At 43.9% G+C, this 22,309-nt stretch overlaps 1 protein-coding gene across 3 annotated transcripts; it reads left to right on the top strand.

Moving 5' to 3' along the window:
- Positions 1–123: 123 nt before the first annotated feature.
- Positions 124–11,787, top strand: LOC109902296 (zinc finger FYVE domain-containing protein 9). Of its 3 annotated transcripts, none has more exons than XR_004202417.1 (16): positions 124–288; positions 1,655–2,520; positions 2,653–2,752; positions 4,816–5,027; positions 5,500–5,632; positions 5,936–6,058; positions 6,241–6,396; positions 6,610–6,834; positions 7,075–7,157; positions 7,335–7,439; positions 7,616–7,766; positions 8,224–8,304; positions 8,482–8,776; positions 10,218–10,323; positions 10,454–10,633; positions 10,913–11,787. XR_004202417.1 is itself a non-coding variant. In XM_020498551.2 (16 exons), the coding sequence occupies exons 1-16, from the start codon at positions 225–227 to the stop codon at positions 11,072–11,074; spliced, it is 2,910 nt and encodes a 969-aa protein (XP_020354140.1). In that variant the 5' UTR covers positions 125–224; the 3' UTR covers positions 11,075–11,787. The 3 variants fall into 3 exon arrangements, 1 of the variants encoding a protein (XP_020354140.1); XM_020498551.2 differs by having other exon boundaries at positions 125–288; positions 8,614–8,776; XR_004202416.1 differs by having other exon boundaries at positions 8,482–10,323.
- The last annotated feature ends 10,522 nt before the right edge of the window (positions 11,788–22,309 follow it).

Genomic DNA, 22,309 nt, shown 5'->3' with positions numbered 1-22,309 from the left:
TCTGTAATGGAATGATCTCATTCAGTAAACATATATTCTAATCCAGTGTACACTGCTTTAGAAAAGGACATTTAAGGACATCCTTGAGTTCACTTAAGACCTGCAGTGAGAGAGAGGGGGGGCGGGGGACGCAGAAGGAGAGCGGGGAATAGTGGGAGGGAAATCGTCCCTCTGCTAGTGAGCAGGACTGCTTTTCTTGTCTTCTTCGTCACTAATGTTGCAATATGTTGAAGTTCTTCAGTGCCCGGGACGATGAGAATGAAAGCCTATTGGGTTCATTGACAGAAGGTACGTTTGTAATTCTATTCCAAAATAAAATCCTACAGATAGAACTACATCATCTGGCGCTATCGTAGGGGAAATTGTAGCTGATCTGTGCAATCATGCGTCTTGCCGCGTGCGACACATTCATAGAAAGGCAGAAGCACACGAGAATATTCCTTCAGCCTATATGAATTAATGGGAAACTACGACTTGAATTATATGGAAATAACGCGATAAAGGGAATAATGCTGCGATATTAACCTGCAACGATTAATGAATCGGGATGGGGAGCAAATGTCGCATTGCCGTGTTCACTGGTTGAGGGGATTTAAACTGTTGCACGTGTGCTGGATGCGTCACCGTCCCGCGAAGCAAACGCTCAGTCAGCTGTACTGGTTGAGTCCTATTGTAGTTTATATGCGCCGTAATAAAGATGATATATTTACCAGTAATCTGTGATCGTCAGCATGAATGGTTGGGGTGCAATAACGGGGGGGGGGGGGGTAAAGCTGCAATGCAGTTTTACCCCGACAAGAATTCACCAACGCTAAAGGGTAGGCCTATCTGAAATTGTGCAATAGGCAATAACCAACCAAGGCTCAATCACAGCATAATGCAACCCCAAATCTGATTTATGAATTTTTCTTCCTCACAGGCGTAACATTTTGTCTTAGTTCAGTCGATAGCGGAGTAGAATGTTTAAAAAATATATAGAAAAATATATAGAATGAAATGTATAAATATCTTTATTTGTGTTAACATTAACATTTCTCGAAAATTCCAAACTAATTGTATGCACCTTTATTAATAATGTAACTCTTATAATAATAATAATGTACATAATCTAACATCCAGTTTTGCCACTGAAGCCTGTATTTTTTTAATGCTGGTGTTTCACTACAGCCCTATTCCCCAGAGAATGAGTCAGCTTTACCTGGCTCTCTGGACCTGTCTCCCTCTGAAATGGCACCCTATTTCCTATATAGAGCATACTTTTGACCAGACCACTATGGGCCTGTAGTGCACTACATAGGGAATAGGCTGCCAAAAGTAGTGCACTTCATAGGGAAAAGGCTACCATTTGGGACGTATCCTAGCTCTCTCAAGGATGACAGTGCACATATGTTGGCCTCGGTGGACGTTTTAACTTATCCAAACAATGAGATAAATGGCCTCCCATTTATTGGAACCATTACCACCTAGGAACACAGACTGTCCCATCTGGGATCATGGGCGTGAGTGAGTGCTTAGGTGCTCTTGTGGACTAAATGTCACGTTCTTCGTATATATGCCTGTTTGTTCTCTTAGTGAAGTAAAATGTCTGTGTCAGGTTCATGTCACATATACCTTTACATAGTATTGATCTGTTCCCGCGTCTTTGTATGAACAGATGAATCGGATGCTCCGTCTCTGATGGATGCTAAGCACCACTGGCTCCACAGACCCTGTCTGCTGATGCTCAAAGATGGGGATGTCACAAAGCCAGGACAGCTGGGCTGTGGACACATCGGATCAGATTCCCCTGCAAAACCCAAAGTCCATTCAGAGGGGGTCCTGAGCCCAGGGGTGGCTCCTGTTTCCCAACTGGAGACCCCCGCTCAGAGACTGATGAGACAGCTGGAGGAGGGAAACTGCACTGTGACCACTCTTTCAACATGGGGAGAGAGGAATTTTGGGGAGGCTTCTACCCCCCTAATGCTCAGCCCCTCCAAAGCTGCTGGGCCAGAGGTGGAGGTGGAGGTGGAAGAGGAAGTGAAGAACAAGCCCCAGCCAGCCTCCTCCAAGGAGGACTCTGTGGTTGAGGAAAAGGAGCTGGAGGAGAGTGGACTTGAGCTGCAAGACCCCCCCAGTGGCTCAGATGCCCTAGGCCCTTACATTGACGACCCGTCTGGTCCCCCTGTGGAGGAGCCCTATGGAGGCGGCCATGATGCCCAGATCCAAGGGCCTAGACTGGGGCTTCAGAGCCAGACCAAAGCCAACGGACTAGCTAATGATGAGACCAACGCCAACAGAGTTCAAGCAGATAGTGAAGAGGGAGCTGTGGGGGACTGCACACCTTCCCCTATGTCTCCATTGGTGGATCCAGACAATGAGCTACAGGCCGGCCCCGCGGGCATTCTGTCCAGGGAGCGAGGCACTATCCTCGGGGAGGTGGCCCCCGTGTGGGTCCCTGACGCCCAGGCGCTGGTCTGTATGATGTGTGAAGTCAGGTTCACCTTCACCAAGAGAAGGCACCACTGTCGCGCCTGTGGCAAGGTGAGGGTCTTGCACCACTATTTTGTGTGTGTGTGTGTGTGTGTGTGTAGGTTGTATTTAAAGTAAGAAGGGATTGGATGTTATCCCTGAGAAATTAGGTTGACCATTTGTGATCGTGTGTCTGTGCTACAGGTATTCTGTTCAGTGTGCTCCGGTCTGAAGTTTCGACTAACACACCTGGATGGGAAGGAGGGGCGTGTCTGTGTCTCCTGTCACTCAACTCTAGTGAAACGTGAGTATCACATGACAACACTGTTACCATGACACTACAGGGTAAATCCATTTAAATTCAATCACTTTTAGACAGGAACCCTTTTGATTTAAACAAAACCTTCCATACATATTTGCCCATTGTAGAAGTGCTCATAAAGTGATTTGGAGTCGAATGCCAAAACATGAGATTGATATAATTTAAAAGCTTACAAACAGGGTTGTCAAACTATTTCATAATTTCTGTGAATAAAAAAGAAATAATAATATGTGCCTTTTTAACCTTTAATGTAAAATGACCTAAAAAAAAAACTAAACCCAGATGTTTTTCATATTTGCATATGTTGTTGCTTATACACTATTTTACATTGTCTGAGGTTTTTGTCTTGTTCCCGCTATCAGTTGAGACACAACATGTTCCTGAATACAGGGTAGATGTCATGTTTTGGCTGATGAATGCACTAAAATGGGAATAAAATACAGATTTCTACTTTCAAATGGTACCACAAACACCAGATAATGTTGACTTGAATGGGAATATCTGTTGTTTGAAATTACAGTCCATTTGGAAGTATTCAGACCTCTTGACTTTTTCCACATTTTGTTACATTACAGCCTTATTCTAAAATTTATTAAATTGTTTTTTTTCCCTTCATCAATCTACATATATTTCCCCATAATGACGAAGCAAAAATTGTTTTTAGACATTTTAGAAAAAACAGAAATATCACATTTACATTAGTATTCAGACCCTTTATGCGGTACTTGTTGAAACAACTTGTACTCGTTGAAACAACTTTGGCAGCGATTACAGCATCGAGTCTTCTTGGGTGTGATGCTATAAGCTTGGCACACCTGTATTTGGCGGAGTTTCTCCCATTGTTCTCTGCAGATCCTAGGGAGTGTCGCTTCAAACCTATTTTCAGCTCTCTCCAGAGGTGTTCGATCGGGTTCAAGTCCGGGATCTGGCTGGGCCACTCAAGGACATTCAGAGACTTGTCCAGAAGCCACTCCTGCGTTGTCTTGACTGTGTGCATAGGGTCGCTGTCCTGTTGGAAGGTGAACCTTCACCCCAGTCTGAGGTCCTGAGAGCTCTGGAGCAGGTTTTCATCAAGGATCTCTCTGTACTTTGCTCCATTCATCTTTCCCTCGATCCTGACTAGTCTCCCAGTCCCTGCCTCTGCAAAACATCCCCACGGCACAATGCTGCCACCACCAGCTTCATTGTAGGTGCCAGGTTTCCTCCAGACGTGACGCTTGACATTCAGGCCAATGAGTTCAATCTTTGTTTCATCAGACCAGAGAATCTTGTTTCTCATGGTTTGAGAGTCCTTTAGTTGCCTTTTGGCTAACTCTAAGCAGGCTGTTATGTGCCTTTTATTGAGGACTGGTTTCGGATCTCTATGGACAATTCCTTCGACCCCATGGCTTGGTTTTTGCTCTGACATGCACTGTCAACTGTGGGACTTTATATAGGCAGGTGTGTTCCTTTCCAAATCATGTCCAATCAATTGAATTTACCACAGGTGGACTCCAATCAAGTTGTAGAAACGTCTCAAGGATGATCAATGGTACACCAATTTTTGTGGTGTACCAGCTAAATTACAGAAGGGATAGGTCCATTCTATGAGTTATATTTCTATGATTGAAATGACACCCACCCTGTCTTCAAGAGCATGTTGTGTCTCATGTTGTGTCTATAATTGATGTTAAAGGTTTAAAAAATGACGAGAATTCAAAAAAACTTTGTTTGACAACACTGTTTGTGGGCTTTTAAATTGATCAAACTCAACCGTTAATCTTTTCCAGTGATGAAGACACGGATGTCTCATGGTGGGGTATGCAAGACGGATCAACTTTGAGCACCGTTATCTCCTGAATGTTTTGGCATTCATTGTCCAAAAAGTCACTTTCTGACCACTTCTTCCATGGGCGAACGTGTATGGAACGTTTTGTTTAAATCAAAAGGGATTCTGTCAAAAAGTGATTGAGGCAATGAATGTCTTATAAAGTTAATTGGTGCAATATGTAGACATTTGTTCCCGTCTATATTATTGACTTTCTCTCATGTATGTTGTTCTTTAGGAACCCCTCCAAGGGGGAGGAGGAAGGTGTGGTTTGCTGATGAGATCCTATCCAATGAGAAATCCGACTCTGCACCTTGTACCCCAATCAGAGGCCCCACCTTTTCACCGCTGTTATTGAGGAGAAGTATAGCTGCTACAATCAGAAGCGCCACTGGCTCACCACAGACCAGCAGGAGGGCCCCAATAGCACAGGAGATGCCCCTGCTCAATGTATGTAAACATTTTTTTACAAAAAAACTTATCAGACCAGACTGATTTGCTACAATTTATACAATTCAAATCAAATAAAAGTTCTAAGGATGTAGTAACATGCTTTCTGTTGGTATCTTTGATATCCATAACCCCACAGTATTCCACAAGCTCTCTCTTTTTGACTATCTTTCTGCCTCACTATCTCCCTCCTAGTCCTCCTTCCCCTCCTCCCTCCACCTAGGGGCAGTAGGTAGCCGAGAGGCTAGAGAAGCAGGCCAGCAACCGGAAGGTTGCTGGTTGGAATCCTATGTCTGGTGGGAAAATCTGTCTGGGACTGTCCTCGATGCTTTCACCTGCCGTTAGGCCCTTGAGCAAGGCACTTAACCCCTAAACTGCTCACCCGGCGCCGTGTGTGTGTGTCAGAGCGGACCAATTTCTGCCTTAATCAAGTGTTCTCCTCCTCAATCCTTCTTCTCCCTTCTCCGTATAGCCTCTGCAGGAGGCGTGTGGGCCCTGTGGCTGGGGTACGGCAGCCTTGGTCAGCAGCCACATCAGCAGCTCTGCCAACCTCATCCCACTGGAGGGCCTCCCTCCCATCCTCACCTCCACCGGAGTCAAAGGAGGTACGACCAGGCTGCTATCACTGGAGATGCTAACGGCTAGCTTACTGCAAAGCCACGTTTGGGGAAACCCCAGGCTTACTGTACTGGGACTGTCGTACAGTTAGGTAGACAGCGTTAGAGGTGTTACTCTGGTTCGTTATCAGGCGTTATGTCTTCGTGTTGGGCAATTTAATAGGATGTAAACACTAGTGGCCAGCTTACACATCTTATTTAGACACAGAGGTTAAACTATGGCTGACTGTTTTTAAAGGCGGTATTTGCGTCTACGGGTGTCTAGCTCACAGTTTCCTCTGTCTCGCCCAGACTACACAGTCGAGGAGAGGCCCTCTGAGATGGTTCTCATCCAGGAGCTGGAGAGCGGCAGGCCCAACTCCCTGGTCTTTGTCCTCAACGCCAACCTACTGGCCATGGTCAAGCTGGTCAACTGTATGTGACCTTTCCTCTCATCCTTCAACCTTTTTTCAGTCACTGACAGAGTGTATACACTGTTTACATGTATTCCTAGCTCACCATTGACTCAAGTCACATGTATATTTTATAAGAGTGTCAGACCGTGTCACCAGCAGTGACCTCACATTGAAGCACTGCCTCTCATTGGCTCTCCCCAGATGTAAACAGGAAGTGCTGGTGTGTGACGTCCAAGGGCATGCATGCGGTAGGCCAGGTGGAGGTGGTGGTGCTTCTGCAGTGTCTGCCTGAGGAGAAGAGCTTCCCCAAGGACATCTTCAGCCACTTCATACAGCTCTACAGGGACGCCCTCACAGGTGAGACTGGCGCTGACATGGTCTGGCAACTTAGCTACCGTTGACCAGCACTGGACAAAGCTCTGAAGCAGGTCTTGAAAAGACTTCCAAGTCTGTTTAATGGTGGGCTTGTCCCTCTCTCTATATCTCTCATTATCTCCCTCCCTCCCTCCATCTCCCCCCCCCCCCCCATCTCACTCTTTCTCCTTCCATCTCTTTCCCTCCATCCACCAGGCAAGGTGCTAAGCCACCTGGGTCTCTCCCAGTTCTCCAGTAGTTTCCTGAGCAGTGAGGAGCATGCAGGGTTCCTCTGGGTACGCTCCACTCTCCAGTCCCTGCAGGGCCTGCCTATGCCCAACCAGCCCTTCCTGTTTGGCCTACTCGTCCACCGGGCTGAAGTACCCTGGGCCAAGGCCTTCCCCCTGCGCCTCATGCTCAGACTGGGGGCTGAGTACAGATGTGAGTCAGGGCTCTAGAAGCGGGAGAGAGATGTAGCTGGGTAGAGAGAGAGAGAGTGTGTGTGTGCGCGTGCATGTGCATGCAAGCAATACCCACATGAAGGCAGGATAGCTGTCGGGTTGTGGTATCTGTTACATGTGTTGCTCTGGCGACGCGGCTTTTCTCTTCTTTGTATGCGTTTCACTGCCACATCCATCCAGTTTCATCCCCATTAAGGCATTCCTCTCCCTTCCTTTCCAGTTTACCCCTGTCCTCTGTACAGTGTGCGCTTCAGAAAGGCTCTTTTTGGGGAAACTGGCCACACCATCATGAGGCTGCTAGTAGTAAGTAGCTTGCCTCTCATGACAATAACAGCAATCAACACCAAGGTTGTATTCATTGGGGCACACCGTACCAAAACGATTCTTACTGGACAAATTCAGATAGTCCCTGCCTGTTTCAGTCAGTTGTTTCCATTTGGTGCCTAATGAATCACACATTTTTCCCTCATTGCTTCCCAGGACTTCAGGAATTACCGGTACACTCTGCCAGTGGTGCCTGGACTCACTGTAGATCTGGAGGCTCAGAGGACCTGCATTAAAATCCCCACCAATGGCTATGAGGAGGTACAGCTAAACCATGAAACAACACTTGGTTAACTGTGACCAAGAAGCTGCTATAAATGCTTATAAATACTTTGTAAATGATAAAAACACTCCTTTATAAACAACTCTTTCATTAATAGATCAAGGGTTGACATCAATACATTCTCCCTCTCTTTCTCCCTCTCTCTCTCTCTCAGCTGATGAGGGCTTTGAATAAGTCCAATGAGCATGTGCTGGCCATGGGGGCATGCTTCAACGTGGCGGCAGACTCCCACCTCATCTGTGTTCAGGGGGACGATGGCCAGTACCAGACTCAGGCCATCAGCATCCACAATCAGCCTCGCAAAGGTGAGAAGCCCCTGGAATCAACAGACGGTGATGGGGACTATGGGAGACTGCAGACTGCCTGTCCTGTAAACAAAGAGAAATACCAGTAGAGGGGGAATGCTACACAAAGGGCAAGCAGCACATCACCTACCATCAGGGAGAGGGAGGGAGAGAGATTACAGTACAGAGAGGTAATATTTACTGCCACGTAATCTGGCTTTTGGCAGCCTAGGGGAAAATCGTATGCGTGATTTGTCATGTTTTTATATGCTCACTTGCAAAAACCGTGCCTTTGCTGTCACTTCTTTTCACCACTGGAGGGCAGTGTCGTGTCACGTGAGAGGGTGAACCATCCTGAGAAAGTTACTTGCTGTAGAAAGCTTACCTCTGTCATTAGTTTTGGTTAGTCCAACTGTAATATTTAGATGTTTCTATCTACAAGTCAGGTGGTTATATATGGGTCTGTGTTTTGTTTCAGTCACCGGTTCCTGCTTTTTTGTGTTCAGTGGAGCTCTGAAAGCAGCATCGGGATATCTTGCCAAATCCAGCATCGTGGAAGGTAGGATCACACTTGTGTATCTTCGCTTAAAACTGGAAAGTTGCCTTACTAGTCGTATTTAACTAAAACACAGAAAGTCATATTATGATTGCTTTACTACTAACTTATCCTAAATAAGATTTCCTTATTTAGTCTGTCAATGTTTGTCTGTATGTGTGTGTCCATGTGCACTCAAAGTTGTGTGTGTGGCTGTATGTATGTGCATGTGAGTGTGTGTGTGTCCTTGTTGGTGTCTCTCTCTCTCTCTCTGTGTGTGTGTGTGCGTGTGCGTGTGTGTTTTTTTTTTGCTTTTGCTGTCCCCCTCTCCAGATGGGCTGATGGTGCAGATCACCGTGGAGACCATGGTGGAGCTTCGCCGGTCGCTACGGGAGATGAAAGACTACACCATCACCTGTGGGTCGATTGACCAGTCAGACAGCCAGGAGCATGTCCAGGTCCAATGGCTGGATAAGGAATGCACTTTGAATAAGGGGTGAGTGTTAGGTCATTAAACTTCTGATCAGTGTCCCATGATTTGTTTTTGTTTTTTGCCTATCGTTATCCTACATTTATTCTACAGCGTTGTTGGGTGCTTGTTTCTGATTGGCTAGAAGGGCATTCTAGAATAGACATTAGAACCAGATGACGGGCCAGTGGGAAAAGATATCGGGACGTTGGAATAGATATCAGAACTCTGTGCGATCATGACTCAATAAGCACCTACACATGCAGACAGTACTTGCTACAAAGTTACAGAACACTAAACCAGCCACCACACAAACTGAACATGGATACATTGTAAATGCAGGTCCAACGAGAACCCGATGGTCACTCTGACAGAGCTCCAGAGTTCCTCTGTGGAGATGGGAGAACCTTTCAGAAGGACAACCATCTCTGCAGCACCAATCATCCCTTTATGCTAGAGTGGCCAGACGGAAGCCACTCCTCAATAAAAATCACATGACAGCCCACTTGGAGTTTGCCAAAAGGCACCTGAAGGACTCTCAGACCATGAAAAATAAAATTCTCTGGTCTGATGGAACCAAGATTGAACTCCTTGATGAAAACCTGCTCCAGAGCGTTCAGGACCTCAGTCTGATGCGAAGGTTCACCTTCAAACAGGACAACGACCCTAAGCACATAGCTAAGACCACGCAGGAGTGGCTTCGGGACAAGTCTCTGAATGTCCTTGACTGGTCTAGCCAGAGCCCGGAATAGAACCCGATCGAACATCTCTGGAGAGACCTGAAAATAGCTGTGCAACGACACTCACCATCCAACTTGACAGAGCTTGAGAGGATCTGCAGAGAAGAATGGGAGAAACTCCCCAAATACAGGTGTGCCAAGCTTGCAGCGTCATACCCAAGAAGACTTGACGCTGTAATCTCTGCCAAAGGTGCTTTAACAAAGTATTAAGTAAAGAGTCTGAATACTTATATAAATGTAATATTTCAGTTTTTTATTTTTAATACATTTGCAAAAATGTAGAAAAACCTGTTTCATTATGAGGTATTATGTGTAGATTGAAAACTATTAAATCCATTATAGAATAAGGCTGTAATGTAACAAAATGTGGAAAAAGTCAAGGGGTCTGAATATTTTCCGAATGCACTGTATTGGCACGGTTTTCCCGCCCTCGACGTGCCAATATATCCTCCAGACACCGGCTTTCGGTGATCACATGATCACTTAAGTCTCAACGAGTGTCCCCAACGCTGCGTCGTCAATTATTTCCAAGGTAACGTAAAGAACGTTGGCGTTTTATATCTTGCTTAAACCTCTCTCACTAACCCCACCCCCTTGTCGCTTCATCCACCTTTCAAGTCTTCCCCAGACTATCGGACCCTCTTGTCCATCGCCGTAGAATACCCTTTATCGTCGCTTGCCTTCTTTGTATGGCTGTGTGCGTGCGTGCATGCATGTGTATCTTGCAGTGTTATCAGCCCCATTGATGGGAAGTCCATGGAGTCCGTCAATAGTGTGAAGATGTTCCAAAAGTCCGAATACAAGTCCAATGGAAAGGTCATCCGCTGGACAGAGGTACGCACGTCCCAACTTTTCACCGCTACTCTTGGCTCTTGCGGTACTCTTACTCAAAGCCATTTGTCTCTGTACTGTATTCCCCTAAGTGCAGGCCTATGTCTTTGTGAGTCTCTTGTGTGTCTCCCAGGTGTTCTTTGTACAGAGAGGGGATCGTCCTAAGAGCCAGGGTGACCACCATACAGAACACAGCCGGCTGACAGAGCGACTGGCCCGGGCATTCTGCCTGGCACTGTGCCCACACCTCAAGCTGCTGAAGGAAGATGGCATGGCCAAGCTGGGGCTGCGTGTCACACTGGACTCCCAACAGGTGAGGGTGCCCATTGAATGAACATACTGGACTTGGACCATTTAGATGTTAAGAAATACAACTTTCTGGGAGTGGAATCTTTCAAATTGCACGTCATCTTACTTTAGTAGTTGTAGTAACTCTTGAATGCCTAAGATGTGAGTTGGGGACCACCTTTTTTTAACAGGAAGTTATTAGTCATGTAAACAGTGATGGGATATAAGCCTTCGTGATGTTGCCAAAGCTGGCAGTGAAAGCTATCGAGGTGTGGCGGGTTAACATCGCTGTTTCATGTTCCAGGTGGGGTTTGTGGCAGGCAGCAATGGCCTGCCACTCCCAGCCCCGTACCTCAGCACCCTGGACACCGTGCTGACGCCCATCATCCACAGCAGGGGGCGCAAGAGGAGCGAGGGACCCGTAGTCATAGAGCTCATCTTCTACATCCTGGAAAACATCTCTTAGGGGAGGGGGTCAAAGTGCACACGCTCATCTCCACATCGCGCCGTCCACTCACCGTCCTCTCTCCTGGCTCTCCATTTGTGCTGCTGTGAGTTCGAACGAGCTTCAAAACAGCGTTGGTTGAAGGAGTACGCTCATTTAATGGACATAAAAGCTCACCTCCAGGCTCTATATGTCTCAGCCAGCCTGTGGCAAGAGGTGGCTGGGTGGTAAGTGGTCTGACTCACCAAAGCTGTTCCATAGGTCACCCTGCCTTGGCCTCTAACTCAGCAGCAGAAAGAAATGCCACCCTCATGTTGTTTTTCCCACTGTCAGGCTTTGTACCAGTGTCACCAGTGTTACTGTGGAATAACACCAAAACACACACATGAAACCCGAAAGTGGCCATGAGATCAGGGTATAGTAATCTGCTTCATTTCGTGGCTTTAGACCAGTACGTCTGTATATTTTCAATAGAAATGCCCATATTTTGAGAATGCCTTTAAACTGGGGACTGGATTCAGCCCCTGACCTTAAAAAGCAATGGGAAAAAGAGAATGACTACAAAAGAAATATATCAGTAGATCTGTAGCTAGCCGTTTGATGCATACTGAATGAATGAATGTTTAAGAATGTTTTCATATTTGAATGTATTTGAATTCCTCTTGATTGCCCCTGAAATGCATTACTGTCAACCTAGGATGAATTAAACATGATATTAACACAAGGAAATCATACAAGGTTTTGATTTTTTGAACCAAATCAGATCTTTATTGGTTGCGTACACCTATTCTTCCGATGTTGTCTCAGGTGCAGAGAAATGCTTATGTCTCTCTTATGCTTCGACAGTGCTGTAATCCCGAACAATACAAAACAATATCAGAACAGGCAATGTCAGTCCGGAATATAAATATATATGTATATGATGGTGTGTATAGACAGTATATGAATAGAATTAGTGTGTACAGCAGTAGTTAAATAAGATGAGCCTTGACTAGAATACAGTATAAATATGAAATTGGTTAAAACAGTATGTCAACATAATTAAAGTGACCAGTGTTCAATGACCATGTACATCGGGCATCAGTCTCTACGGTGCAGGGTAGAGCAACGGGTGGTAGCCGGCTAGTAACAGTGACTAAGTTCACTGCAGGGTACTGGGCAGAGGCCGGCTAGTGGGGACTATTTAACAGTCTGATGGTCTGGAGATAGAAGCTGTTTTTCAGTCTCTCGGTCCCAGCTTTGATGCACTTGTACTGCCCTCGCCTTCTAGATAGTAGCGGGAAGAACAGGCCTTGGCTCGGGTGGCGGAGGTCGTTGATGATCTTCTTGCCCTTCCTGTGACACCGGATGCTGTAGACGTCCTGGTGGGCACGCAGTGTGCTGGGCTGACCGCACCACCCTCCGGGAGCCCTGCGGTTGCGGATTGTGCAATTGCTGTACCAGGCGGTGATACAGCCCGACATGATCGTCTCAATGGTGCATCTGTAGAAGTTTGTGAGGAGCTTAGGGGCCAAGCCAAATTTCTTCATCTGCCAGAAGATGTCTTTGTGAATGGACCATTTCGCGTTGTCAGTGAGGTGCACGCCGAGGAACCCTCTCTACTGGTCCCTGTCGATTTGGATTGCGTTGTGCTCTCTCTGCTGACCCCTGAGTTCCACAATCAGCTCCTTAGTTTAGTTGAGGGAAAGGTTATTTTCCTAGCACCGCTCAGCCAGGGCCCTCACCTCCTGCCTGTAGACAGCATTCTCACAGTACATTCGAGAACTATTCAGACCCCTTGACTTTTTGTTACATTACAGCCTTATTCTAAAATTGATTAAAACTTTTATTTTCCTTCATCAATCTACACACAATACCCCATAATGACAAAGCAAAAACAGGTTTTCAGTTAAAAAAATAAAATAAAATAAAAACTGAAATATCACATTCAGACCCTTTACTCTGTAATTTGTTGAAGCACCTTTGGCAGCGATTACAGCATTGAGTCTTCTTGGGTATGATGCTATAAGCTTGGCACACCTGTATTTGGGGAGTTTCTTCCATTCCTCTCTGCAGATCCTCTGAACTCTGTCAGGTTGAATGGGGATGTTGCTGCACAGCCTTTTTCAGGTCTCTAGAGATGTTTGATCAGGTTCAAGTCCGGGTCCTAGCTGGGCCACTCATGGACATTCAGAGACTTGTCCCGAAGCCACTTCTGTGTTGTCTTAACTGTGTGCTTACGGTTGTTGACCTGTTGGAAGGTGAACCTTCGCCCTAGTCTGAGGTCCTGAGCGCTCTGGAGCAGGTTTTCATCAAGGATCTCTCTGTACTTTTCTCCGTTAATCTTTCCCTCGATCCTGACTAGTCTCTCAGTCCCTGTCTCTGAAAAACATCCCCACAGCCTGATGCTGCCACCACCATGCTTCACCATAGGGATGGTGCCAGGTTTCCTCCAGACTTGATGATTGGCATTCAGGCCAAAGAGTTCAGTCTTTGATTCACCATACCAGAGAATCTTGTTTCTCATGGTCTGAGAGTCCTTCAGGTGCCTTTTGACAAACTCCAAGAGGGCTGTCATGTGCCTTTAACTGAGAAGTGGCTTCCGTCAGCCAGCTCTAGGAAGAGTCTTGATGGTTCCAAACTTCTTCTATTTGAGAATGATGGAGGCAGAATTTCTTTGGTACCCTTCCTCAGCTCAGTGCCTCAACACAATCCTGTCTCTGAGCTCTACGGACAATTCCTTTGACATCATGGCCTGGTTTTTGCTCTGACAGGCACTGTCTACCTTATATAGAGAGATGAGAGAACCTCACCAAATACAGGTGTGCAAGTTTGTAGCGTCATACCCAAGAAGACTCGAGGCTGTAATTGCTGCAAAAGGTACTTCAACAAAGTACTGAGTAAAGAGCTTGAAAACTTATGTAAATGTGATATTTTCTATTTGCAATCGTTTCTAAAAAACTGTTTTTACTTTGTCGTTATGGGGTATTGTGTGTAGATTGGTGAGGAAACAATTTAATTCATTTTAGAATAAGGCTTTAACGTAAAAAATGTGGGAAAAACGAAGGGGTCTGAATACTTTCCGAATGCACTGTATATAAAAGTCTGCTTATCATGATATACCACAAACAAAAGTTTAAAAAAAATGCTTTTGACCAAGATGACCGGTTCAATGGCACGAAACGTCGCGGCTTTCTATCAGCACCATGGACAGCGCCCTACACACTAAAGCAAGATTCTGACAAAAAAACATACCAGCAACATTGTTTCAATCTTACCATTTCAAAAAGGTTGCAGCTTCCTTGGTGCTCTGTGGAACTTCCTGAATAACCGATCATTCCATTCTCCCCAAAATGTTCTTGTAAGATCCCCCTCAAATGGCAGTTGGATTAGATGAGCTTTCCTTAGGTGTAGCATGCTTCCTCTGTGCTGACTGAACATGTTTGTCAAAGTGGGAAATGAGTTCTCGCATGTAGCTGTGGCCGCCCCAAGAGTCAGTCCATGTTGCCTTGCAGTTAGCATGGTCAGCATAGCGGAGAGAGCCCTAGAGAATCGTTGCAAGATAGATATCAAGTGTGGTCAATTTGTCCTCATTGGAGCAAGAGCGACACTTAACTCAAATTCCACCAAATCTGTTTTTGCTTAGATCTAACAGAGGTTGCACCACTGCCCCCTGTCTCTTGACTCAATCGCATCCAATGTCCCCCTCAGTTATTACTGGTTTGAAATAAGGAACTCAATAAAATCCACAATCGCCAACAAACACATGCGATTTCTTGCCAGCTGTCCATCAATAAGAAGTGTTGACAGTGACACTGATGTTCCCCAATAACACATCGAACTAGTTTTTCTTTCCAGAGTGCAGTGCATTACAAATGCCCTTTGCTTGATTGTGTGCCTAGCAAATCCTTTGGTACGATCAATAGCATTCTTCCAGTTAGAATACCCAGCTTAGGTGGAGGCCTTGTCTGCGTTAGCATTGGATCCAACACAGATCTTTGGACATGGGAAACAAAATGCAGCAGCTGCAGTAGCCGTGTATTCCAGCCACTCTCTTCCTATGAAACAGTTGCCATTAAATTCATGTTGTTTTTACAGAAAACCTGTTGGCTAGGATATGATTTCTAGGCTAACCTAGGCTGGCTCCTCTGTTCCAAGATCATCAGGAACAGTCAGAGGTGGAGGCGGCTGTGGAGCCTTTATGGCGGCGCTTGTGGAAGGGGTGGGTAGGTGGGTAGGCTCTGTACACGGCGCTAGCTGGAGCTCAGGAACATCATTGCTGCTGGTCTTGGCAGCGGCCTCGGTGGTTTGATGCTGCTTCCATTGGTCTCAGAGCATTTCGTATTATTGTGTACGTAAATCTGAGATACTCCATTTAGTATGATATATTCATTTGAGTATGTCCATCATCCATTTTCGTATGATATGTTACAAATTTGCTAAACGTACATTATGTTACAAATTTGCAAAGCATATGATATGTTTTTGCCTTAATACTGCAATATATAACATTTTGGGAGACCCAACCAAATTAAATAGGAAAGTTGAGTTGTAGATTTGTCATCCTCATTGAAAGCAAGTCTAAGAAGCAGTAGATATGTTCTATGTGGACAATTTCTATGTTCCCTTCCTAAGTTTGGTTTTTGTACACCAGTTGAAAATACAATATTTTTGGTTATGAAAAATATATTTCACAGTGGTTTAGATGGTACAATGATTTTCTACACAATGACTGTTGTTTTGTCACATAAACTGAAATTATGCAAACTATAAACATTTTAGCAACCAGGAAATGGCGGCACGATTTCTGCATTTGTGACGACCGCCTCGATTTGGTCTTATGTAGTGAAATTTGAAATTGGGTAAAAGTTGAGACTCAGAGCTAGATAATGGTATATCATACACTGTAGTTGAGGAACAAATGGGGAAAGTAATTATGCTTTGAAAGTTGATAAACTTTATAACCCCACTTTTGAGAAAATGGCCCCTGAATATTTTGGGACACCTGCTCGAGAGCTCTTCTTTGTCTACAGATATTCAGCATCGTTCACACCCTCTTAATCCTTAGTCCCACCCATCTCTTTACGGATTCATGTGAGGCCATGTGCTAAACAGTGAGTACGGTAGTGTACAACCAAATATTTCAAGACTAAAGGCTGGTTTAAACTATTTCTATTGACATGTCTATATACTGTTGTTGTCCCAGTGACATGAACATTCTATTGTAGTCCGACATCAAACTTGTCATTGTCGTTATGAAAACATATAAACACAAAACGACAGCATGCATGACATCAGCAGCCTGGGTTTCCAAAATGGCTTAACATCTTGTCGCACCGATCCCTTTAGCGGGATCATTTTCGTCAACATCCGGTGAATTGTAGAGCGCCAAATTCAAATTAAATTACTAAAAATATTTTATTTTCATGAAATCACAAGTGCATTATACCAAAACACAGGATAGCTTGTTGTTAATTCACCTGGCATGTCAGATTTCAAAAAAGCTTTACGGTGAAAGCAAACCATGCGATTATGTGAGGACAACTTTCAGCAGACAAAACATTACAAACAGCTAGCAGCAAAGTAGATTGGTCACGAAAGTCAGAAAAACATCAGAAAATCACTTACCTTTGATGATCTTCGTATGTTTGCACTCACGAGACTCCCAGTTACACAATACTTGTTTGTTTTGTTCCATAAAGATTCTCTTTATATCCAAAAACCTCCATTGGGTTGGTGCGTTTTGTTTAGTAATCCAGGTCACGACGGGCAGACAAATTCCAAATAATATCCATAAAAGTTCATAGAAACATGTCAAATGTTTTTGTATTCAATCCTCAGGTTGTTTTTACAATAAATAATCGATAATATTTCAACCGGACGGTAGCCTTTTCAATAGGAGAGAGAGAGAAAAGGTCTCGCTCCAGGCGCTTGCGCATGCACAAATCTGGGGACACCTAGCTATCCACTGACACGATGTGATCATTCTCGCTCATTTTTCAGAATAAAAGCCTGAAACTATGTCTAAAGACTGTTCACACCCTGTGGAAGCCATAGGGAAATGAATCTGGTTGATATCCCTTTAAATGGAGGATAGGCTTGCAATGGAACAGAGTAGTTTCAGAAAAACAGCACTTCCTGGTTGGATTTCCTCAGGCATTCGCCTGCAATATCAGTTCTATTATACTCACAGACAATATTTTGACAGTTTTGGAAACTTTAGAGTGTTTTTTATGCTAATCTGCAAATTATATGCATATTCTAGCTTCTGGGCCTGAGAAATAGGCAGTTTACTTTGGGAACGATTTTATCCAAGCATCAAAATACTGCCCCCTTGCTTCAAGAGGATAACTGTTACATTTTAACACCAATAAACCTAACTGTTTAAAAATGTATTTAGTATATGTCAATCTAGCAAACCAGGCAACTAAAAGCAACTTTCTAAACAATGTTTTAGGTTAGTTTCTAGCTTGTTAGAAGGTGTAAATGGTACAATAAAATGGTTACTTGCATATTGGACTCTTTTGTTTAGACATGTAGCTAACCATAATCCCAACTCATAACATTACTACCCGTCATGAATCTACAGGTAGCTAAAGCTAAACAACAAGCTAGGTTCAATGTTAGCTAGCTAGCTAGATTAGAAATGAATAATATCTGAAAATGTAGCTAGCTAGATTCTCTTACCCATATACATGGATGAACACTTCTCCCTCTCTTTCACTGATGCCATGGTTGCCCTTAGTTTGATGATGTAATCCAGACAGGTGTTTTATACAACAGCCTATACAACAGCCTTCTTCAGTGTTCTCTTTTTGGCTCCCTCAGCATTTGCAATCAAACATCTGAATTTTCACCTTCTCCTTCGCTATCATACTCTGCTTCCACCGGGCATTACACTGATTTCAAAACTCAGTCCTCAAGAAAGTGGAGAGCCTTAGCAACACTTGTGCAGTTCTTTTTTGACATATTTTTAAAAAGCCACATTAGAAAGCATACTAAGCAGCTCATGTTATAACCAGAAGCCTGCTACATGGCAGATCTGAACTCGGATCAATCTGAACTCATCTTTCAGCATTTCCAGCCCATCCATTATAAGCCAATCATGGCTAGGGGAAGGTTCCTTACTTCTTCCATGGCTAAACCAACTGGGTTCATAATTTAAAAATTGTATTCGTATTTACAGATGGCATACAAGTTTGTTTTTAAGGCACATTAAAGTTAATATGTTCCAGAAAGCATTTTTATCAAATAGAAAATGCACATTCAAATGGCTGTCCTGTAAAGTAGTGACGCATATATGCCTAGTTTCCTGACAAGAGTTACATATTGCACCTTTAACTAACCTTATGTCTTATGAAACCATACCAAATGTAACATAGCATACTAATTTGAGTATCCCGGATTTATATTTACTATGTTACGTCTAGTCAATCGGACCAGGCTGCCTACACACACTGCAGCAGTATGCCCTGTCCATTGTGCTGACACTGCAGCAGAGATTTTGGGTGCCAACAGATTTTTTGGGTGCCAACCTGTCATTCAATCTTTTAACTTTTTGGCTATTTTTATATAGGGACATAAAACTAAAACTAAAACTGAGGTGGCTAAGGTTTGAACTGAGGGGGCTAAGCCTTCTTTAGCCCCCTCGTGGTTACTGGCTCGCGCCGAATGCAATTGGTTTAGACTTTACTGTGAAATGCTTGCTTATGAGCCCTTCCTAACAATGCAGAGATTAAAAAGAATAATACAAATAAAAAATAGTAACACAAGAGGAATAAAATAAAATACACAAGAATGGAGCTATATACAGGAAGTACCAGTACCAGATCAATGTGCAGAGGTACGAGGTATTTCAGGTAAATACTCTATGTACATGAAGGCAGGGTAAAGTGACTAGGCATCAGGATAGATAATAATAAGAGTAAAATAAAGAACAGAGTAGCAGCAGCAAAGTGTATGTAGTTTATGTTAATGTGTGTAGGTGTGTCAATGTAGTGAGTTTGTATACAGTGTGTATACTGTATATAGTCTAGTGAGTGTGCATAGGGTCAGTGTAAGATAGAGTTAGTGCAGATTGTTCAGTACCAATAATTTACTATTTAGCAGTCTGCCTATGTAGCAGTCTTGTGGCTTGGGAGTAGAAGCTGACCCGGAGCCTGTTGGTCTGAGAGCCGATGCTCCGGTACCGTTTGCCAGACTATAGCAGATTGAACAGTCCATGGCTTGGGTGGCTGGAGTCTTTGGCAATTTTTTGGGGCTTCCTCTGACACCGCCTGATATAGAGGTCCTGGATGGCAGAGAACTCGGCTCCAGTGATGTACTGGGCTGTCCGCACTACCCTCTGAAGTGAGGTCAAAGGTGGTGCATTTGCCATACCAAGCGGTGAGGCAGCCAGTCAAGATGCTCTTGATGGTGCAGCTGTATAACTTTTTGAGGATCCCATGCCAAATCTTGTCAGCCTCCCGAGGGGGACTGTGCAGGTGTGTGTGAACCATGTTAAGTCCTTTGTGAGGTGGATGCCAAGGAACTTAAAGCTCTCGACACACTCCACAACAGCCCCGTTGATGTGGATGGGGGCGTTTTCTCCCCTCTTTCTCCTATAGTTTCAAGATCAGCTCCTCGTCTCACTGACGTTGAGATAAAGGTTGTTGTCTTAGCACCAGATTACAGATACTTTTCAAAAACTAGATGAATACTTTTTGGATTACTTTAAATCCCCCCTAAGATTGATGTCCGCATCCCTGTGTAAATCTAGTTAGCATATTAAAAAATCCCCATAACAAACAGTTTAAACTAGAGCAATTTTTTTGCGTTGGCGGTAGCTTCCGAGCAGTTTGGCCTACAAACTATTATGACCCCTCTATGGAAAGATGAGACTCTCACGAACACAAAGGTGTTCAATCTCTACGACCCTCACAAGCATCTTGGGACTTGTTTGGGACTTGTCTGAAGTCGGTACAGACAATCTGCCAACTTCTGTCAGTAGCATCCGGACAGTTTGGGCTACACACTAATGTGACCACTATGTGGAAAGGTGAGACTCCCACAAATACGTACATGTCGGTTGTTTTGCTCTAGGATGCCCACAGACCTCACAAGACTCGTATGAAGGTCCCCTGTTACCAGTTGAAAAAATAAATGTAAGTATACTTTATGTATGTAGAGACAGTTCAGTTCCAAAAATAATGGGTTAAATACATGCAAACAAACTGTTTCCTGATATTTCTTATATATCTCAGACATAGGCCAGGTACTTCAGAACAAACTTCTTTTTTTTGGGGGGGGGGGGATATCTGTTGTTTGTATGGGCTAATAGTAATAAGGCCAAAAATATTGTAATATTTTTGTTGATACTACAAAGGGTCTTAATATTCTAAATCAAATAGAAAAGGAGCATTGGTATGACATTCTTAAAACAATCCCATATAGATTAGCATAACCCCCCCTTCCCTTTTTAGACTCTTTGCGGAAAAATACATTATGACACCCTTCTGTTTTCTCAATGACATTAAATTCAGATTGGAAAAAACGTGCAAGTTTAAGTTTGTTCCACCTGGAGCGAGTCTGACCAGAATGTCGTATACCACTATTATGAAACAACAAATGCACATTTCTGTTTTCTCAACGACATTAAATTCAGATTGGAAAAAACTGGCAAGTTTAAGTTTCACCTGAGCGGGTCAGAGACCACTATTATGACACACCAAATGCATTCAATGGATTATTTTTATCTTCTTCTAACGCCTGTTAAGGGGAAAGTAATCCAAAAGAAAAGGAAAGTAATTCGATTAAGTTACCGAGTTTAGGTAATCCAAAAGTTATGTTACTGATTAACATTTCGGACAGGTAACTAGCAACTGTAACGGATTACATATAGAAAGTAATCTACCAAACCCTGTGTACAGTGCACTTGTCACCAGCTCCAAGTCAAACTCATACATATTGTGTTTGACCTAACCCAACCCTGAACCAGGCCCCCTCCCCCACACGGAGAAAGCTGTGGGCTGGGTGCTGACACTGAGCGGTCGGCAAGGCGCTCTGCTCCCCGGGTCTTCCGATGCATCTCATCAAACAAAGCAGAATGGGCCTCTTGTTTACATCCTACATGCTTGACGTAGTTTAGATGACTGAGATAACACTACAAGGCAGGCATGCTACTGGAAATGCATTCATACCCATTTGAAACAAAACACTGTTCTATTCACTTTGAGCCTAGGCACAAAGAAATTCAGCTAACCGTTTAGACAATAAGCGTTATGTAAAACCATGTGTGCCTACAGGACCAGAACATTAGCTAGTTTCATGAGAAAGTATGTCAAGGTTCAATCTCATAAGTATGGGACTATAATGCAAAGATGTCAATTAGCGTTTCTCAAACAGTTTAACTTATGAATTGAATCACTTAGCAGCCTCCAGCTACCAAGTAATTAACAGGACACCTTTATAAGACCTTCCACTGTACAGGTGAAATTATGTGTGAAATGCTTGATAATGTATGCGATATCAACATAGAAGTATATTTTCTGGGTGATTTAAATAATGGGGGTGGCAGGGTAGCCTAGTGGTTAGAGTGGTGGACTAGTAACCGAAAGGTTACTAGTACAAATCCCTGAGCTGACAAGGTACAAATCTGTTGTTCTGTCCCTGAACTGTTCCTAGGCCGTCATTGAAAATAAGAATTTGTTCTTAAACCTTTTGTAACTAGGGGGCAGTATTTTCATTTTTGGATAAAAAACGTTCCCGTTTTAAACGGGATATTTTGTCACGACACGATGCTCGACTATGCATATAATTAACAGCTTTGGATAGAAAACACTCTGACGTTTCCAAACCTGCAAAGATATTGTCTGTGAGTGCAACAGAACTGATGTTACAGGCGAAACCCAGATAAAAATCCAACCAGGAAGTGCCATATATTTTGAAAGCCCTGCATGCCAATGACTCCTTATATGGCTGTGAATGGGCTACAAATGAGCTTACGCTTTCTACGTATTCCCAAAGGTGTCTACAGCATTGTGATGTATTTTTACGCATTTATGTTGAAGAATAGCCGTAAGGGACCACATTGAGCAAGTGGTCACATGATGGCTCCCGCAGAAAATCTTGCGTAAAGTACACAAGTAGCCATTTTTCCAATCGCTTCTTATGAGAAACCAATTGTCTCGGTGGATATGTGAAAAACACCTTGAGGATTGATTCTAAACAACGTTTGCCATGTTTCTGTCGATATTATGGAGCTAATTTGGAAAAAAGTTTGCCGTTGTAGTGACTGCA

The sequence above is a fragment of the Oncorhynchus kisutch genome, linkage group LG13, assembly GCF_002021735.2.
Source record: "Oncorhynchus kisutch isolate 150728-3 linkage group LG13, Okis_V2, whole genome shotgun sequence".
NCBI classification, from domain to species: Eukaryota; Metazoa; Chordata; class Actinopteri; order Salmoniformes; family Salmonidae; genus Oncorhynchus; species Oncorhynchus kisutch.
Note: the sequence above shows the minus strand (reverse complement) of the source record. Positions and strands in the feature narration are given on the sequence as shown.

Bases quoted from the DNA above. Each gene is read 5' to 3' on its own strand.
- LOC109902296 (XM_020498551.2), top strand. From the start codon at position 225: ATGTTGAAGTTCTTCAGTGCCCGGGACGATGAGAATGAAAGCCTATTG. The intron at 6,059-6,240 runs GTATGTGACCTT...GGCTCTCCCCAG, and splicing joins CATGGTCAAGCTGGTCAACT to ATGTAAACAGGAAGTGCTGG. The intron at 10,634-10,912 runs GTGAGGGTGCCC...TTCATGTTCCAG, and splicing joins TCACACTGGACTCCCAACAG to GTGGGGTTTGTGGCAGGCAG.